Source organism: Peromyscus maniculatus, chromosome 23 (assembly GCF_049852395.1).
Source record: "Peromyscus maniculatus bairdii isolate BWxNUB_F1_BW_parent chromosome 23, HU_Pman_BW_mat_3.1, whole genome shotgun sequence".
Classification (NCBI taxonomy): Eukaryota; Metazoa; Chordata; class Mammalia; order Rodentia; family Cricetidae; genus Peromyscus; species Peromyscus maniculatus.
Genome location: NC_134874.1, coordinates 30337008 through 30354182, shown reverse-complemented (window position 1 = coordinate 30354182; position 17175 = coordinate 30337008). Strand labels below are relative to the sequence as shown.

Below are 17175 nucleotides of genomic sequence, written 5' to 3'. Positions count from 1 at the left end.
TGATCGCTCAGACACGGGGAGCTCAGCCATTGGAGAGAAAGCAAAACAAAGAACTCCAAATGACTGCTTCGACTTCCCCAGTCAGTTTCTGCTGGATCTTGTGAGCGCCCAATCTGATGATGCTACTTCTGTCTATTAATTGTTCTCTATTTTTTCTTTTTCTTTTATTTTTTTCTTTTTGAGATTTTATTTTAATTACAACATTTCTCCCTTCTCTTCTCCCTCCATACCCTCCCATATGCCCCTCCGCTTCTCCTTCAAATTCATGGACTTTTTTCTTCACCAATTGCTATTGCATGTACGTCAGTTTTTTGTACATACATATATATTGCTAAATATAACCTGTTGAGTCCACATAATCATGGACTAGTATTATGATTTTTAGGGCTGACCCCAATTGGGCACTGAACAATGGGAATGCTCTTCCCTGGGAATGACCGCCTCTCTCGGCTTCACCCAGCTGCCTGTAGTTCTTTGTGTAGGGTTGTTCTTTTATTTAGAACCTTTGCCAGAGGACACCCTGCTCTACCCACGAATCTCTCTGTGGGAAACCCCAGCTGACTGCCTCTCCCCAGTCATTTCCTGCTGGATGTTTGTACGCCCCAATTTGATGGTGTTCTCTGTCACCCTATCACTTTCCATTAACATTGTCTTTCTATGGGCTTAATAAATTCACTCACTCAAAACCGAAAGTGTGTCCAAAGCACCCGAAGGGTAAGTTTACCCATATAAGAGTGTTCAAAAGTCTATGCATGGGGAGGTCGTAGGCCGTAGAAGGAAACCTACTAGTGATGTTTTGCTAACCAGACATGCTGTCAGTCTGTTTCATAATTGTTTATGTCTATGACATGGATCTGTACTAGGTCCTCCGCTTATATATTACAGCTTTCAGCTTTGTGTTTTTATGGGACTTCTGTGTGAGCTAATGGGTCTCTAATTCTTGTGCCTGTTCTTGGGGTGCTTTCCCTTCTGTTGGGTTGCCTTGTCCGGCTTCAGTGGGATGAGTTTTGCTTCATATTGTTGTATTTTATTTTGTCATTTTGGTTGTTATCTCTTAGAAGCCTGTCTTTTTTAATGAGACAGAAAGGGAGTGAATCAGAGGAGGGAGGTGGGGTGGAGTGCAAGGTGGGAAACTAGAATTGGGATGCATGGTACGAGAAAGGAATCTGCTTTCTTTTTTGCTTGGCTGTTTGGTTTTTTGTTTTGTTTTGTTTCTTTGTTTTTTTCAAGACAGGGTTTCTCTGTGTAGCCTGGCCGTCCTGGAACTCACCCTGTAGACCAGGCTGGCCTCGAACTTACAGAGATCCACCTGCCTCTGTCTCCCAGGTGCTGGGATTAAAGGCGTGTGCCACCGCTGCCTGGCAAGCATCTATTTTCAATAAAAGGGAAAAAAACAGTTGCTTATGTTTATACCCACAGAGTAGTGCTACCCTAGGTCAGAGAAGTTTCTTTTTGCTGTGAAAGATGATTACACAGAGACTCTTGACTATTCAAAGTGCCCAGAGAAGTGAGTTTTGAGTGCTCAGCCCTAAGTAGGCCATCTATATGGTCTCCTCCAAACCCCAGGGAACTCCTCAGAAGAGGGGAAGAAAGATTGTAGGAGTCAGAGGATAGAGAGGAACACTAAGAAATGCTGTCTGCTGGACATGACATGGCAATCATGAACTCATGGTTACCTGCTCAAGGCTTACACACACACACACACACACACACACACACACACACACACACACACTGCGCGTGATCGCAAGAGAAAGAGAGAGATGAAAGTACCAAAGGGACTAACTAGGAAGAGGAAGGTAGAAGAAGGTAGAGAGTGCAAGTAGGAGATGGGAAGGGGCAGATAATACAGAATAAATACAATCATAACTCAATGTGTGCAAGTATGCAATGGTCAAAAAAATTAGAAAGGGAGGCTGGAGACAAGGCTCAGGGTTGGTTAAGAGCACTGGCTGCGAGCCAGGCAGTGGTGGCGCAGGCCTTTAATCCCAGCACTCGGGAGGCAGAGCCAGGCAGATCTCTGTGAGTTTGAGGCAAGATCCAGGACAGGCACCAAAACTACACAGAGAAACCCTGTCTCGAAGAAGAAAGAGAGAAAAAAGAGCACTGACTGCTCTTGCTGCAGACCCAGGTTCAGTTCCCTACACCCATATGGCAGCTCACAACCATCCATATACCTCCAGTTCCAGGGGATCCAATGCCCTTTCAGACTGCTCCACACACTAGACATGCGTGTGGTGCACATACATACATGCAGGCAAAACACTCACCCACATAAAATAAATAAATCTTTAAAAAAATTAAAGAGTGTTGTGTGTGTGTCCATGAGTATCTGTGTATGCATGCATGCATTCATGTGTGTGTGTGTGTGTGTGTGTGTGTGTGTGTGTGTGTGTGTGTGCGCTTCATGTCCTCAGGTAGTTCTCATCCCAGAATTCATGTGACTTCTCAATGTCCTCTTGGCTAGAAGAAATATTGCAACTCTTAAAGCACCATGGGAACCCACTCCATGTCCTCTCCGCAGCTCAGAAAGCCTCAGTGAGAGCTTTCTGCTCCACACCCATTCCTTCCTGCCTCACTGCAGCCAGGGTCCCTGCAGAGACGCAGCTGAGAAAGGGGAAGGGCAACACTGGGCACGCAGAGAGGCTTAATCCTGAACTGCTTTTGTGGGAAAGAGAATAAACACACCTGGTTTTATGCCATTAAAATGTCTGCTTGGGGGGCTGGAGAGATGGCTCAGAGGTTAAGAGCACTGACTGCTCTTCCAGAGGTCCTGAGTTCAATTCCCAGCAACCACATGGTGGCTCACAACCATCTGTAATGAGATCTGGCGCCCTCTTCTGGCCTGCAGGGACACATGCAGGCAGAACACTGTATAAATAAATAAATAAATAAATAAATAAATAAATAAATAAATAAATAAATAAATAAATAAATAAATCTTTAAAAAATGTCTGCTTGGTTATTAGTAGTCTAAGGCAATTCTTAACCAACCTACCTCTACAAACTACAAATATTGGGGAGGTATGGAATGTTCATGGGTGCATAGATGCAGGTGTGTGCTTGCATGTAGAGGTTAGAGGTCAACTTCAGCTGTCATTCCTCAGGAGTTATCCACCTTGTTTTTTGAGACAGGCTCTCTTTCTGGTCTGTAACTCACCACACAGGCTAGCCTGGCTGGCCTACAGGCCCTAAGGATCTGCACATCTCTGTCTCCCAATACTGGGATCACAAACACACCCCACCATGTCCAGGGTATTTTTTTAATATTTATTTTAGTTGGGCAGTGGTGGCACATGTCTTTAATCCCAGCAAGGAGGCAGAGGCAGAAGGATCTCTCTGAGTTCAAGGCCAGCCTGGTCTACAGAGCAAGTTCTAGGACAGCCTGGGCTACACAGAGAAACCCTGTCTTGAAATACCAAAAAAATAAAAAAATAAAAAATAATTCTTTTAATTTTAAAATTTTATTTTATTTTTTAATTGAAAGAAATTCATAAAATATATCCTGATCACACATTTTTCTCCCCCCAACTCCCCTCAGAGACTCCCTACCCACCCAACTCCATGCCCTTTCTCTCTCTTTATTTTTTTATATACATTGGTGTTTGACCTGCATGTCTTTGTGAGAGAGTTGGATCCACTGGAACTTGAGTTATAGAGAGTTGTGAGCTGCCATGTGGGTGCTGGAAATTGAACCTAGATCCTGTCTGGAAAAGCAACCAGTGCTCTTAACCGCTGAACCATCTCTCCAGCCTCTCCTTTCCCTCTCTTTAAAAAACAAACAAAAACAAAAAATAAAAAACACACACAACACACATACAATAGTAATAATAATAATAATAATAATAATAATAATAATAATCACGTAAACCAAAATTTACAAGCAAAAGACCAAGGGAACAAAAAAAAAAAAAATGCCCAAACAAAGCAATATGAGACAAAGTCTACAAAAATACCATTGAGTTCATTTTATGCTGGCCGTCTACTTCTGCATGTGGCGCCTGCTCTGAACTGGGGTTAACATGCTCAGTGAGGCACCATTGAAGAAAACTAATTTTTCCTTTGCCAGTGAGTACCAGTTGCAGATAGTTAAGGGTTGGGAGCCCTTGTTCACTTTCCCTCCCAGGGCTGGGCCCCCAGCTGGCTTGAACCTGTGCAGGCTCCACACCCAGGTTGGGGGGCTTGCTTGTTTGTTTTACATGAGTTCTGGAGCTCAAATCCTAGTACTCATGCTTGCAAGGCAAGCCTTCTACTGATTGAGCCCCCTTCCCAGGCCCTTTTTGTTTTGTTTGCTTGTTTGTCCTCGTACAGTTCTAGCCAAAAAACTGATCCTCCTGCCTCCACCTCCCAAGTACTGGGATTACAGTCCTGTGCCACCACATCTGGCTCAAAAATATTTTTAAATCATAAATATTTTCCTAAATCTAGTGAGACTATATTATAACATACATGCAAAATAAATAAGTAGATACAGTCAATTTTTAATGCAAATTGGTCTGGTCCTTTGATGAACACTTGAGAACTATCTACCAATCATTAGCTTTAATTATGCTCATCTTGCTAAGCCAGCCATTCAGAGACAGATGCCCTGAGAAGTAACGCATTGCACTATATTCTCTCTATGGTACATGCATATGTGTGCATATATGGGAATGAGCAGCAGGTGTATGAGCTTGGCATTGGCATTTCATGTCATTTTTTTATCTCCTGTCACTCACTCTTTTCTTTGAATATCCACAGACTGAGAAGTATAAATTGTAGTCTGATTTTGTGACTGTATTCCTATTCATTTCTCTATCTCCTATGGTTTTTTTTCTATAATGAGATAATGTTAGTGAATTTGGTGTAGACATAAAATCTTGATGAGACTGTAAATTGCACAACATTATGGAAGGAGAGAACTGACTGCTGAAGGTTGTTCTCTGACCTCCACACACATGCCACGGCACCTGTGTACCCACATACATACACACACAAAGATGAATTAATTAATTAATTAATTAATTAATTAATTAATTAATTAAAGAAAGCTTAAGTCAAATGAGTTCTTTCTCGTGATCCCAGAATTTGGGAAGTAGAGGTAGGAGAAGATCAAAAACAGAAGGAGGAGGAGAAGGGGAAGGGAGGGGAGGGGAGGAGAGGAAAAGAAAGGAGAGAAGAGAGGAAAAGGAGGGAAGGGAAAAGAACGTATAAGGAAAGGAGAGAGGGAGAAAGGAAGGAGGGGGTCAGAGGAGCAGGCTGGCTAAGGTGTACTTACCATCTACCTTCCTAAACTGTCACAAATATGACCTCATTTGACCCTCATTCCAAGCCTAGGAAGTGGACTTTAATGCCACCCTTGGGTTATAGGAAACTTAAGAAATGAAGGGGTTAAAACTGACCTGGAGAGGTCACTGAAACAGTGACAGGAAGAGGCCAAATGGAAAGAAATGAAGGGTCAAGAATCCTATTTTCCCCATTTGCTAAACCACTTCTTAGGAAGGATCCACTGAGTCAAGTACACCTCACCTTTGCTCGTGGTAAGCAAGCACTTGGAAACTAAGAGGGGTGACCCTGCCATTTGAGGTTACACAGATAGTCCAGCCAGAGAGTTAAAATGTCTGCACTGGGGGTGGGAAGTGGGGAGATGACCAGGACCCAGGCAATAAGAACGTTTCTCAAGGGTGCAGGAATTTCCCCCTGATTCCTCAATGGCTCTATTTATAAATGCCCACAGCCCAGGTCAGTGTGGGTCTCAGGAGAGGAGGCTGCAGTTGGCCCCGAAGGCTGGAGGGAGAGATATTCCGCCTATTTATTTCTAAGCTGCTGTCGAGACGTTAAAACACCAAGACAAACTTCTCTTTCATAGTAACTTTCTTAGGCTCGGTGCCAGGAAGCTCTCACTGCACGGCTTTATGCCACCAACAATGTCCCTGCTGTCCCCTCTCTTCCCACCAGATGAGACCAGCCTCCACCCACAGCCAGATGTTAGTGATGTGTGCCAAGACCTGGGGTAGCGCGTGCGCGCGCACGCGCGCGCGTGCGCACACACACACACACACACAGACATATACACTAAGTAAGCAGGGCTGAGGCTGAGGATGGCTCAGAGGTTAAGAGTGTTTATTGTGTGAGCATGAGGACTTGAGTCTGAAGCCCCAGCACTCACAGGAAAAACTAAGAGTGGTTATGCATTCTTGTCACCTCAACACAGTAGCTTCAACACCCACTGGGTGGGTGGAGAGAAAAAGATCTGGGCTTGCTGACCTGGCTTCAGGTTCAGTGAGAAACCCTGTCTCAGGGAAATGTGGCAGGGAGTGATAAGGCAGGGCACCCAACAGCCTCCTCTGACCTCTGCACACATACACAGGCATGAGCACCTGCACATGTGTGCACCTACACAACACATACACACACACACTCCTGCCTCTACTTCCCCAACGTGCACACCCATACTCAGTTCTGTACAGTGCAGGTGTGGGAGACAGTACCCAGGGCCAAGCACTCTACCGACTGAGCCATATCCCCAGCTCCAGCGATTTTACAAATGTTTAAGGGGAAAAGCCATAGTTTTTAAAGCCTGCCGGATTTCAAACTCTGCTGCAACTGCAGCCGGGGAGAACTGGGCTAGAAAGCAGTGAAGGGATGTCAGACGGTTCCTTCCCGCTCAGGTCCGAATCCCTTGGAGGAGGCTAAAAGGTGGCTTTAAGGGTGGATGCCGCAGGGACAGTAAAGTGCATCTAATAAAGCCGCACCCGAGGTCCAAGAGGAATCCAGGGTTCCGGCTCTGCTCTTCCCACGCTGAGCAGAGCCCAGTGTGGAAGCCTTGGAACCCCAGGACCAAACGCCTCTATGACACGTTTTTGGACAGACAACTGGGGATCCAGCAAAGCCTGGTGGTGTAAGCCTCTAATCCAGCTGCTGGGGGAGGGGGGAGGGGGGAGGGGGAGTGCAAGCTGGAGACTAGCCTGAGCTACATAAGCCTCAAAATAAAAAGGAGACGAGGAGGAAAAGGAAAAGAAGGTACAAGAGGAAGGTGGTGGGGAAGAGGAGGGGGGAGGAGAAGTCAAAGAAGGAGGAGGGGAGAAGAGGGGAGGGAGGGGAGAGGGGAACGGAGGTGATCAAGAGGAGGAAGGGAGAGGAGGAGAAAGAGGTTAGGGATGTAACTCATTGGTAGAGGGCGCCTGCCTGGATTGTTCCATCCGAATGGCCGGGCTTGAAAAAGTTCTGCAATCATCTAAGGTTATTCTCCAAAATGTAAAGTCAGGAAGCATAAATCCGAACAAAAGTACGTCCCTGCACCACCCGCACGTCCCCAGAGAGGCCTTGGCCGGCTGGCGGGTGCATCCTAAGAGCATCAGTTGAGGTAAATTACATAGTGTTCTTGCTCTCGGGCCAGAGAGTTGTCCAGGTCCCAGCCAGGATATAGTGCCACCTAGCGACCACTTGGGGCAGTTACAAAGGAATTTAATTTTGTGCTCCTTCCCTAGCGGTTATAGCAAGCCCTCAGCCAAGGCCACATTGTCTTTAATTATTTTTGAAATTTCTCCCTTAATTTAAATGTGCGGGGGTTGGGGGTTGGCGGGGGGGAGGCGTTGACCAACCCTAATCCCACCGCTCCATCACAGGTGAGTTGGTTGACTCAAGTCGAAGCTTTTTCCACCCGCCGGACCCCCAATGCCTACAGAAGGTGAGCAATGGGGGGCAAAGGATCGTCCCCTAGTGTGGGTGCTCCTCAGGGTCCGGAATTACGAACCAGTAAATTAACCTGCTGCTGTTTGCAGAACACCTCAAAGACAGGAGAACTATGGGTAAGAAAGACCTACAGAGTGAGACATCTACTGCAACACGGGCGTCTTTCTTGGCCTAAGTTCCCTTAGGCCCCTAAAGTTCTAACAATGTCTCTCTGAGGCCAGATGAACACTGGAAAGATTTATGTTGCCGTCTAGAAATATCGGTCTTGGTGAAATCACGTGCTTGCAGACAGCAGTAAGGACACCGGCTCTTTTTGCGAAGGGAGTCAGCATCTTGTCCCCTGGGAAAACTCCACTGCAAACCATTCTCTGAGAAATGACCTGGATGAAGAACAGACAGGGTCTTGCATTCATGTATGGGTGTGAATGTGTGGGTGTGAGTGTGTGGGTGTGGTGTTATGAGTGTATACGCTCATGTGTGCAGGTGTGCTCACCCATGCAGGCGCTTGTGGAAGCCTGAGGTCAACTTCAGATTGTCTCCCTCAGTCACTGCTCCACCTTAGAGCCTGTTTTGTTGGGAGCAATAGGGTCTTATTGTGCAGCCCTGGCTGGCCTATCACTTGCTATGTAGACCAGGCTGGCCTCAAACTCAGAGATCTGCCTGCCTCTGCCTCCCAGTGCCAGCTTAAAGGTGTGTGTGCCACCAGGCCTGGCTCCTTGCTTGTTTTTAAGCCAAGGCCTGTCACTGAACCAGGAGCTGGCCAGCTAACCTGGCTGCCTACAAAGCCTCCAACAGCCCCTACCCACCCATTTCCATGGTGGTCCTGACTCTGCCCCCTAGTGCTAGATCACAGCACTTTATATGGGTGCTGGGAATCTGAACTCAGGTTCCCAAGTACTACCCACTGAGCTATCCCTCCAGCCCCAGTTGCTGCATTCTTGAGACAGCCAGCAAAAACATGCAGCGAGCATAAGACTACGGCAAACTGCCTCCTCCTCACACGTCCACTCTTGAGCTGGGTGCATCCGTTATCTACATGGGTGGAGGAGGGGATGGCAAGTCGATTGTTCCCATTGATTGAAGCAGGGTTGCATCAGAATGTTACCAAAGCTTTGATGACTCTTTCCAGTGGTCCACAGTTAAGTTCTGCAGGGGGCACACTCGCCAACACCAGCCTCCAACTCTTTCCCATGTATGAGGTGTGGCAGAAGGCTTCTGAGCTGAGATTTACAGAGGAGATCTCAGTGTGATCTCCAAGGAACAGGATGAAGTGTGCTTCTTGCTGACCCTGGAGAGCTGCGGGTGGCCCATTAGGTGATAGAACCAAAGTCTAGGCACTGTGGTTTGTTCTGCTTCTGAAGTGCCTTAGCCAAGGCTGGAGAGTAGGAAGGATGGGTTCTCTCCCAGCTTAGCTGCAGAGCGGGTGGGCATGTGGCCCGGAAAGATGCATAAAAGCATAGACTGTCATCTGGGGAGACAGCTGTCACTAAAGTGCTTGATATGTAGATATTAGGACCCAAATTCAAGCAAGCAGCACATATTTGTAATCCCAGGACTGGGGAGGCAGAGACAGGGGGATACCTGGGCTTGCTGGCTAGCCAGTCAAGACAAACCTGTGAGGTTCAGGCTCAGTGAGAGATCCTGTTTCAATATAAAGTGGGGAGTAACTGAGGCAGACACAAGACATCAGCTCTGGCCCCCACACAAATGCATATGCATATGCACAACACACACACACACACACACACACACACACACACACACACACAGCATGCAGTCCCCAGCAGTCCAGATGTGGTAACCAGACATCCTCCTGAAATAAACAGCCATGTAGGCAAGCTAGTGAAAGCAAACAGTAAAGGAACAATGCTTGCAACATCCATAAAGGTCAATAGCAAAAAAAAAGCAAGTTTCATGGTGCTTGTGGTATCCACTGGTGGGGAAGAATAGCGTTCACTTGTCTTCAGCCCCTGCCCTGGATTCCAGAAGAAATCCTGACTCATACTTAAAAGATAACTAAGGCAGACAGCACCAAAGTTTGCTTTATTGGTGACAGGTCATGGATAAGGAAAAGACAATTTCTCAAAGGAAAAAAAAATAAATGGTGGTGGCTACTCTGCTGGCAAAGATCACCCTGGAAAAAAAAACAGACCACCCCGAAAAGAGCTGCAGGTGTGAGGCTTTTAAAGGGATTTGTCAGGAGGCATTTAGACAGGAGGGTGGCAAGGTAGTTATGGATTCCAGGATAGTTAGGAACTCCCTCCCTCCCCCCTCCCTTGTGGCTGCGTTCCTGCTGAGCTGCACCTGGCCTGGCTCCAGAGAGCAGCACCTAGCCCTAATCCTTCCTTTGTTTCCCTTGTTGCCCTCTCTGTGAATCCTGTCTTGGAGTTTCCCAACGATACGAAGGCCACCTTTGGTGGCTTTCTCACCTTCATAGTAAAGTTAGTGGGAGACTACACTATTCAACCATGTGACTTATAAATTAGTGGTCTTTAAAGTCAACTAAAGAGCTGAGATGTAGTTCAGTTGGCAGAGTGCTTGACTAGCATGCACAAAGTCCCAGGTTCCATCCCCAGCACCACAAAAAGCAAGTGTAGCGTCTCGTGCCTGTAATCCCAGGGCTTGGGACATAGAAGCATTAGAATCATTGTCAACCACGTAGGAAGTTGAAGGTCAGCTCAGGATACAAGAGATCCTGTCTTGATCAGTCAATGAAGTCTACTTGAAGCAAGGGAACCTGGAGGGTGTGTTTAGGTTTTCCCTTGAATTGCCCACACTTTTGCAGAAGGAAGAATTCATTCTTACAACATGGTCTTAGCAACACCCAAATCCCCCTGCTGACACCAGGGTAGGGGATGTCACCGTAAACTGTAAGAATGGCACACCTTCCAATGGCACACCTGCTACACACACCTCCACCCCACTGGTGTTCTTTCATCTGAGGGACACACAAGGTCTCTGTCCTTAGGCTGGTTTTCTCAGCTCTCAGCAGCTCCTGTGTGTGAAGCCTGTGACCACACCTCTGCCCAGCCGGTTTGTACGTCTGTCTTCAACACTGTCTGAGGAGGAATTCCTCTAAGCTCTCTCATTGGCTGTGGAATTACCTCCCCTTGGCAGGATGCCAGGCCTCGCGGAATGAGCCATGTTCGCTGTGTAGACTTTCCTTCCGGGCACTATAGTAGCAATGGTGCCTGTCCTGCTGTCCCTGCCTCTCCTTCTGGGTCCTGCAGTCCTTCAGGAGACTGGTGAGTGGGCAAAACAGAGGAAGACTGGGGGAGAAATAAGGGGAAGGCAGAGAACAGAGTGCTGGGCCGTAAGAAGGATCCCTCGTGCACTTGGGATTCCCATCTGTGCAGTGGTAACGGGTTTGCAAAGTTGCCCATTAACCTAGATCACCCTTGTAGAAGCATTCTGGAAGTCACTGGGCTTGGTTAAATAAGACCTTAAGGAACATGAATCTGAGGGCTAGCGGTGTAGCTCAGTTGATAGGGTGCCTGCTGTGTATGCATGAAGCCTGGGGTTCACTACCCCAGCCCCACACAAACCCTGTATCTCATTCCTGTCATCCCAGCACATGGGAGCTGGAAGCAGGAGGATCAGGGCTGGGGAGGTGGTTCAGTATGATCTTGAGGACTTGAGTTCAGATCCCTAGGACCCATGGAAATCCAGATGTGGTCACATCTGTCTACAATCTCAGCTTTCCTATGGCAAGGCAGGAGGCAGGGCAGAAGAATGTCCAGAAGCCCACAGGCCAGCTAACACCCATGAGCACACCCACCCACGCAGACACACAAAAGACTTTTCACATGGGAAAAGTATACCCAGAGAGGCCAAGTGACCTGCCGAGAGTCAGGCAGTGGAACTGAATATGGACCTCACGAGTTTCCTCTACTCTCTCCTCCCCCTCTTCCACTTGTCTGACTCTGAGGGAAAAAGGAAAAGATCCCAGGAGAAAAATACAGAGGCAGGCTAGCAGCGAGGAAACCAGGACCTTCCTCCGCAGTGAGATGAGGCAGCGGGGAACCAGTGAGATCCACAGTCAGTTCCAGGACAGGGAATGAGGCTATTCACTGCACACAAACTTTTGGATAAAGATTTCAAACTGCTCCAGTTCAAAAACTTAGTACATTCCCAGAATGTTACATAGTTATTTATGTCTGTTTTATAATAAGGCGCTGTGTTTAGAATGTTAAGTATGTTCTAAATGGGCCGTAGAGAGGGCTCAGCGCTTACGAGCACTTGTTGCTCTTGCACAGGACCTGTGGTTTAGTTCCCAGAATCCACCTGGTAGTTTATAACTGCCTGTAACGCTAGCCCCAAGAGATCTGACACCCTTTTCTGGCCTCTTTGCATACTGCACACATGTGCAGTGTATATAATTTTTAAATAAATATTTTTAATGTTAAGTATATTCTATACCAAAAATATGAATTAGTAAGGGGCCTCTAGAGAACAGAACTAATGGGTTAGATATACGGGTGGACGGATGGATGGATGGATGGATGGATGGATGGATGGATGGATGGATGCAAAGATATAAACAGGGATAGGTAAATAGATGATGGTTGAATGAATAGATAGACGGGAAGATATAGACAGGTAATGGGTACATGGATGAATATATGATAGATAGATAGATAGATAGATAGATAGATAGATAGATAGATAGATAGATAGATAGATAGACAGACTGACAGGTAGAGGCAGATCCCTAGAGTTCATTTATGGCCTAACCTGCCTGAACTGAAGAACTCCAGGTCCAGTGAGAGACCCCATCTCAAAAAAATAAAATGTCAGACCAGAGACATGGCTCAGAAGTAATAGTACTTACCACCAAGCCAGATAACTAAGTTTGATCCCTAGGACCCACATGATAGAGAGAACCAACTCCTACAAGCTGTCCTCCGACTGCTACACACACAGTGGCATGTGCATGCTTGTGCATGCACAAGTCTCACACACACACACACACACACACACACACAAACACAATTTTTAAAAAAAGATGGAAAGCTATAAAGGAAGACATACCAACTTGACCTCTGACCTCTACATCATGCACACGTGCTCACACCCACAAGAACACATACATATCACACACACACACACACAATTTTATATGCGAACTAGAGTGTAGACAACACAGAAGAGTTTCTGACATGGCGTCCCCAGGAGAAATGGCGCCCCTTCACATGAGTGAACCTCCCACAGTGTGAGGCGGCAGTAAAAGCAGAGGAGGAGAAAGCTCCATGGCCGGGCCTCCCTCCGGGGTTCTGCCGCTCCCCAGTGGGCCTCCTGGGCATGAACCCCACCCCTCAGAATCTTCTCCTCTTCCGCAGGGCCTTATTCGCTGATCTTCCTCTACACCGGCTTGTCCAGGCCCAGCAAAGGCATCCCCAGGTTTCAAGCCACCGCGTTTCTCAATGACCAGGCCTTCTTCCACTACGACAGCAACAGCAGGAAGGCGGAGCCTGTGGGGCCGTGGAGCCAGGTAGAAGGAATGGAGGACTGGGAGAAGGAGAGCCAGCTTCAGAGGGCCAGGGAGGAGATCTTCCTCGTGACCCTGAAAGACATCATGGACTATTACAAGGACAGTGCAGGTCAGTAAGCTATTACAGACCAATGAGGTGGAGTGCTTTACCTGAGGCAGCCCCATGAATATGACTGGAAAAGATTCCCCAGGCTGGAACTAGACACACACACACACACAGGCAGAGAGAGAGAGAGAGAGAGAGAGAGAGAGAGAGAGAGAGAGAGAGAGAGAGAGAGAGAGAGAGAGAGGAGCAGTAAGCACAGATAGACGTGCACAAGTTCATCCAACCCCCCTCCCCCACCCCACACCCCACCTCCACCCCCTACCCTCCACCCCCACCCCGAGCGTGCGCATCCCCCACACTCACATTGATCTCCTCCTTCCCCGTGGCTTCTTTTATTTTCACTCCAGACCTCAGCCCCTAAAGGAAGTGATATCAGAGTCACTTCTTACCCAGGGACCACCGACCTTTCAACTCAAGAAGGTATCAGATTCAACCCTATCCAGGTGGAGAACAATAGAGGAACATCCCAGCACTCTGTGGGCTCTGAGTGTGCATGCACACTTACATGCACTTACACTAAACACACACACACACACACACCACAATTATCTAATTAGTAAGAAAGAAGGTAACAGTAATTTACATTTACTGAGCACTTGCTCTGTGCCAGGCCCAGGTATGAACACATTCAATGCTCAGCATCTTCAAAGATTATTATTACTGTTGTCATTTCGAGGATTTTTTTAAGTGTTTCACTTAAGCTTAATCATATTTCATAGTTCACTTAACAAGGCAGATGGGCAGACCAGGGGAAGATCTGGAATTTAAACCCAGACAGCTTAAGAGCTTTTTGAGCCTGTGCCAACTCAGGACTGGGTCAACATCCGCTGTTGTAATCAGACTGACCTGTGCTAGGCAGGCCACTTTGTGTAAAGTTCATGGGCTTTAGAGGTCTGGAGTAAACACCAGGGATGGTGGCTTATCAGTAATCTCAGCATCCGGAAAGCAAAGACAGGGGGATTGCCATGAGTTTGCACCAGCCTGGACTATGTAATGAGATCCAAGCCAGCCTGGGCTATAAAGTGAGATCCTATGGAGTACCTAGGGTCCAGGGGCTCAGATAAGTCCAGCGTGGGATCTGGGGGGGGGGAATCTACGTACACTATGTTCTTATGTCTGTTAACTTTATTCCTCTAAGACAAAATTCTATCAATTCAGCTATAGCTCCACCAGGCATTCAAGGCAAGAATAACTCTAGACATACCAAGCTCTTTATCCATCTACTTTATTTCTCTGTGATGAAATCCTGTCTCCATAACTACATTATCCCACTCAGAGCCCTGCTAACCACTAACTCCTATGCTTCCAGCCTCATCTTCGTCCTCTGTATCCTCTTTCTCCATCTCTGCTACTCTCTACTCCTGGCACTCAGAAAACTCTAGCTGAGATCTGCTTACCCTCTATGGAACCTCTGTCTTCCTCTCTTCTCTCTCACCATGCTGTTCTGTCTCTGTCTGCAGAAAATGCCTGCCTTTTCTTTCCCTGGGCATGTGGTTCCCTGCCTCCTCAGGAATGTTGTTTTACCTCTCACCTTGATATGAAAAAACCTCTTTTGATGCTTTGGAGAATCACTAGGCCTCCTCAAGGCAAGGGATGGTCTGAGCGCCATTAGCACAGGAAACAAAGCTAAGCATCTCCCACCAGCTTGTCTCCTAAAGTCAGCAGGGCAGTTAGTAACTTAATAGGTTCAGCAGGTCTGTGGACCTGAACTATTTACCAATTGGTCTGGGCATAAAAGGATTTAATAGCAGAAGACAGCTGGAGGCACTAGAACAGTAAGGATGTTCTCTTGCTGGAATATTAAAGGCTGGGTAACACCAAATATTCATAATAAATGGCTTGCCTTTTGACAGACCCTTGGCTGGTCAAAGTTCAGCTTTAATACACAGGTGAATCTCTCTGATATATTCTTGCAGCCCACAATAAACAAACAATAAACAAATAAGATACTAACCACTGAAAAGAGGGAAGTGATCCAAAATTATGTATAGAGTAATTATTTGAATGCAAGATAGAAAGTGACGTGTAGAAATTCCTATAATCTATAAGAAACCACAAATAATTCCTATATTTAACTTGGAAATGCAGTTCAGTGTGACTGTGTTTAATTCTGAAGAATTCACCATCCATTAAAACATATAAGTTTGTTAGATGAGACGATGAAAAAGGCTTGAAATATGAGTGCTTGCCTAGCACACAAGAGGTCCTGGGTTCAATCCCCAGCACCACATAAAACTGGGTATGGTGTCACACACCTGTAAACCCAGCACTAGTGAAATGAAGACAAAAGGGTCAGAAGTTCAAAGTCACCCAGAGTATCTGATCCTGTTAGAAAGAAATAGACTTGGAATCTGTCCATAATCATGAAATTCTCCCAGTATAAAGAATGCATTTCCTCTCAGAGAGGCCTGAAACACCCAGCCAAGTAGTTTCTTCCTCTGCTGTGTGCCTGGTTAGTAACTTGTAAACGGACATTTCTCTCCCACATGTCAATTCCCAAATAACCACTCAGAGGCTTATACTAATTACAGAATGCTTGGCCATTAGCTTATTATTAACTAGCTCTTTTTACATTTGAATTAACCCATTTCTATTAATTTATGTATTGCCACATGGTCTGTGGCTTTACTGGTCCTCTGGCATATTGTTTCTTGGGTGGTTCACTGGCATCTCTCTTGCTCCCTTCTTCATCCCCTCCTTAGTTTCGTTTTTCCGCCTAACCTTATCCTGCCTGGCTACTGGCCAAACAGATTCTTTATTAACCAATGAGAGTAATACATATTCACAGTGTACAGAAGGATCATCCCACAGCAGTAACCTGTTTGCCAAGATAAAGAATTGAGTGTTTAGATTCCCAAGTATGTAAGAATGAAAGTCGTTCAGCCGGAGTTGGCACCCATCTGACTGACTCCCTGTGGGGTCGGGGAGGTTTCAGGGTCTCACATCTTCCAGGGAATGTTCGGTTGTGAGCTATTGAATAACAGAAGCAATGGAGCATTCTGGAGGTATGCCTACGATGGACAGGATTTCATTGAATTCAACAAAGAAATCCCAGCCTGGATCCCCTTAGTCCCAGCAGCTGAGAACACCAAGCTGAAGTGGGAGGCAGAAAAAGTCTACACACAGCGAGCCAAGGCATACCTAGAGGAGGAGTGCCCCACAATGCTGAAGAGGTACCTGAACTACAGCAGATCTCACCTGGACCGAAAAGGTATGTACTGCTTTTATGATCTGCTCCAAGTACTAAAGTGAACCAAAGTGATCTCAGGCTCAGGGGACCATGGCAGGTTGTGCCATCAACCCCTATTAGTCCCTTAATCCCCCAGCTTTCATTTACTAGGATTCGTTCCTTCTGAAGACATGATGTGAGAGCCAAAAGGAATGTTCGTCAAAAAAGTGGAAAGAACTAGGAGTTACAGCTCAGTTTTAGAGCCCCTGCCTAGACTCCCACAATGAGAGGCTGGGGTGTGACTCAGAGGTAGAGCACCTGCCTAGAATTCCCCAGTGAGGGGCTGGAGTGTGGCTCAGGGGTAGAGCACCTGCCTAGACTCCCCCAATGAGAGACTGGGGTGTGACTCAGTGGTAGAGCACTGCCTAGAATCCCCCAGTGAGGGGCTGGGGTGTGGCTCAATGGTAGAGCACCTGCCTAGAATCCCCCAGTGAGGGGCTGGGGTGTGGCTCAGTGGTAGAGCACCTGCCTAGAATCCTCCAGTGAGGGGCTAGGGTGTGGCTCAGTAGTAGAGCACCTACCTAGCATGTACAAGAGTCTGGATTCAATCTTAAATACACATACACACACACACACACACACACACACACACACACACACACACACACACGTCAGGAACAAAACTGGCTTAATGGCAAGGTTCCCTAAATAATCCTTGCTTTGCATCACATGCTG

The 17175-nt window shown here is 46.8% G+C and overlaps 1 protein-coding gene and 1 long non-coding RNA gene across 4 annotated transcripts in view; one reads left to right on the top strand and one right to left on the bottom strand.

The window, feature by feature from the left end:
- The first annotated feature begins 10764 nt into the window (after positions 1–10764).
- Positions 10765–17175, top strand: part of Azgp1 (alpha-2-glycoprotein 1, zinc-binding) — an 8122-nt gene continuing 1711 nt past the window's right edge. The window contains exons 1-3 of one of the 2 annotated variants that reach the window (XM_042267783.1): positions 10765–10919; positions 13014–13274; positions 16342–16482. In XM_042267783.1, the coding sequence (XP_042123717.1) occupies positions 10859–10919; positions 13014–13274; positions 16342–16482 (463 nt within the window). In that variant the 5' untranslated portion in view covers positions 10765–10858. Of the gene's footprint in view, positions 10920–13013; positions 13275–16206; positions 16483–17175 lie in introns of both variants that reach the window. The other variant, XM_006996649.3, reaches the window with a different exon arrangement.
- LOC121825288 (uncharacterized) overlaps positions 13565–17175 on the bottom strand; it is a 15569-nt gene continuing 11958 nt past the window's right edge. The window contains exon 4 of one of the 2 annotated variants that reach the window (XR_013047541.1): positions 13565–13628. This is a non-coding gene — a long non-coding RNA (uncharacterized LOC121825288). The remainder of the gene's footprint in view (positions 13629–17175) is intronic. The other variant, XR_013047540.1, reaches the window with a different exon arrangement.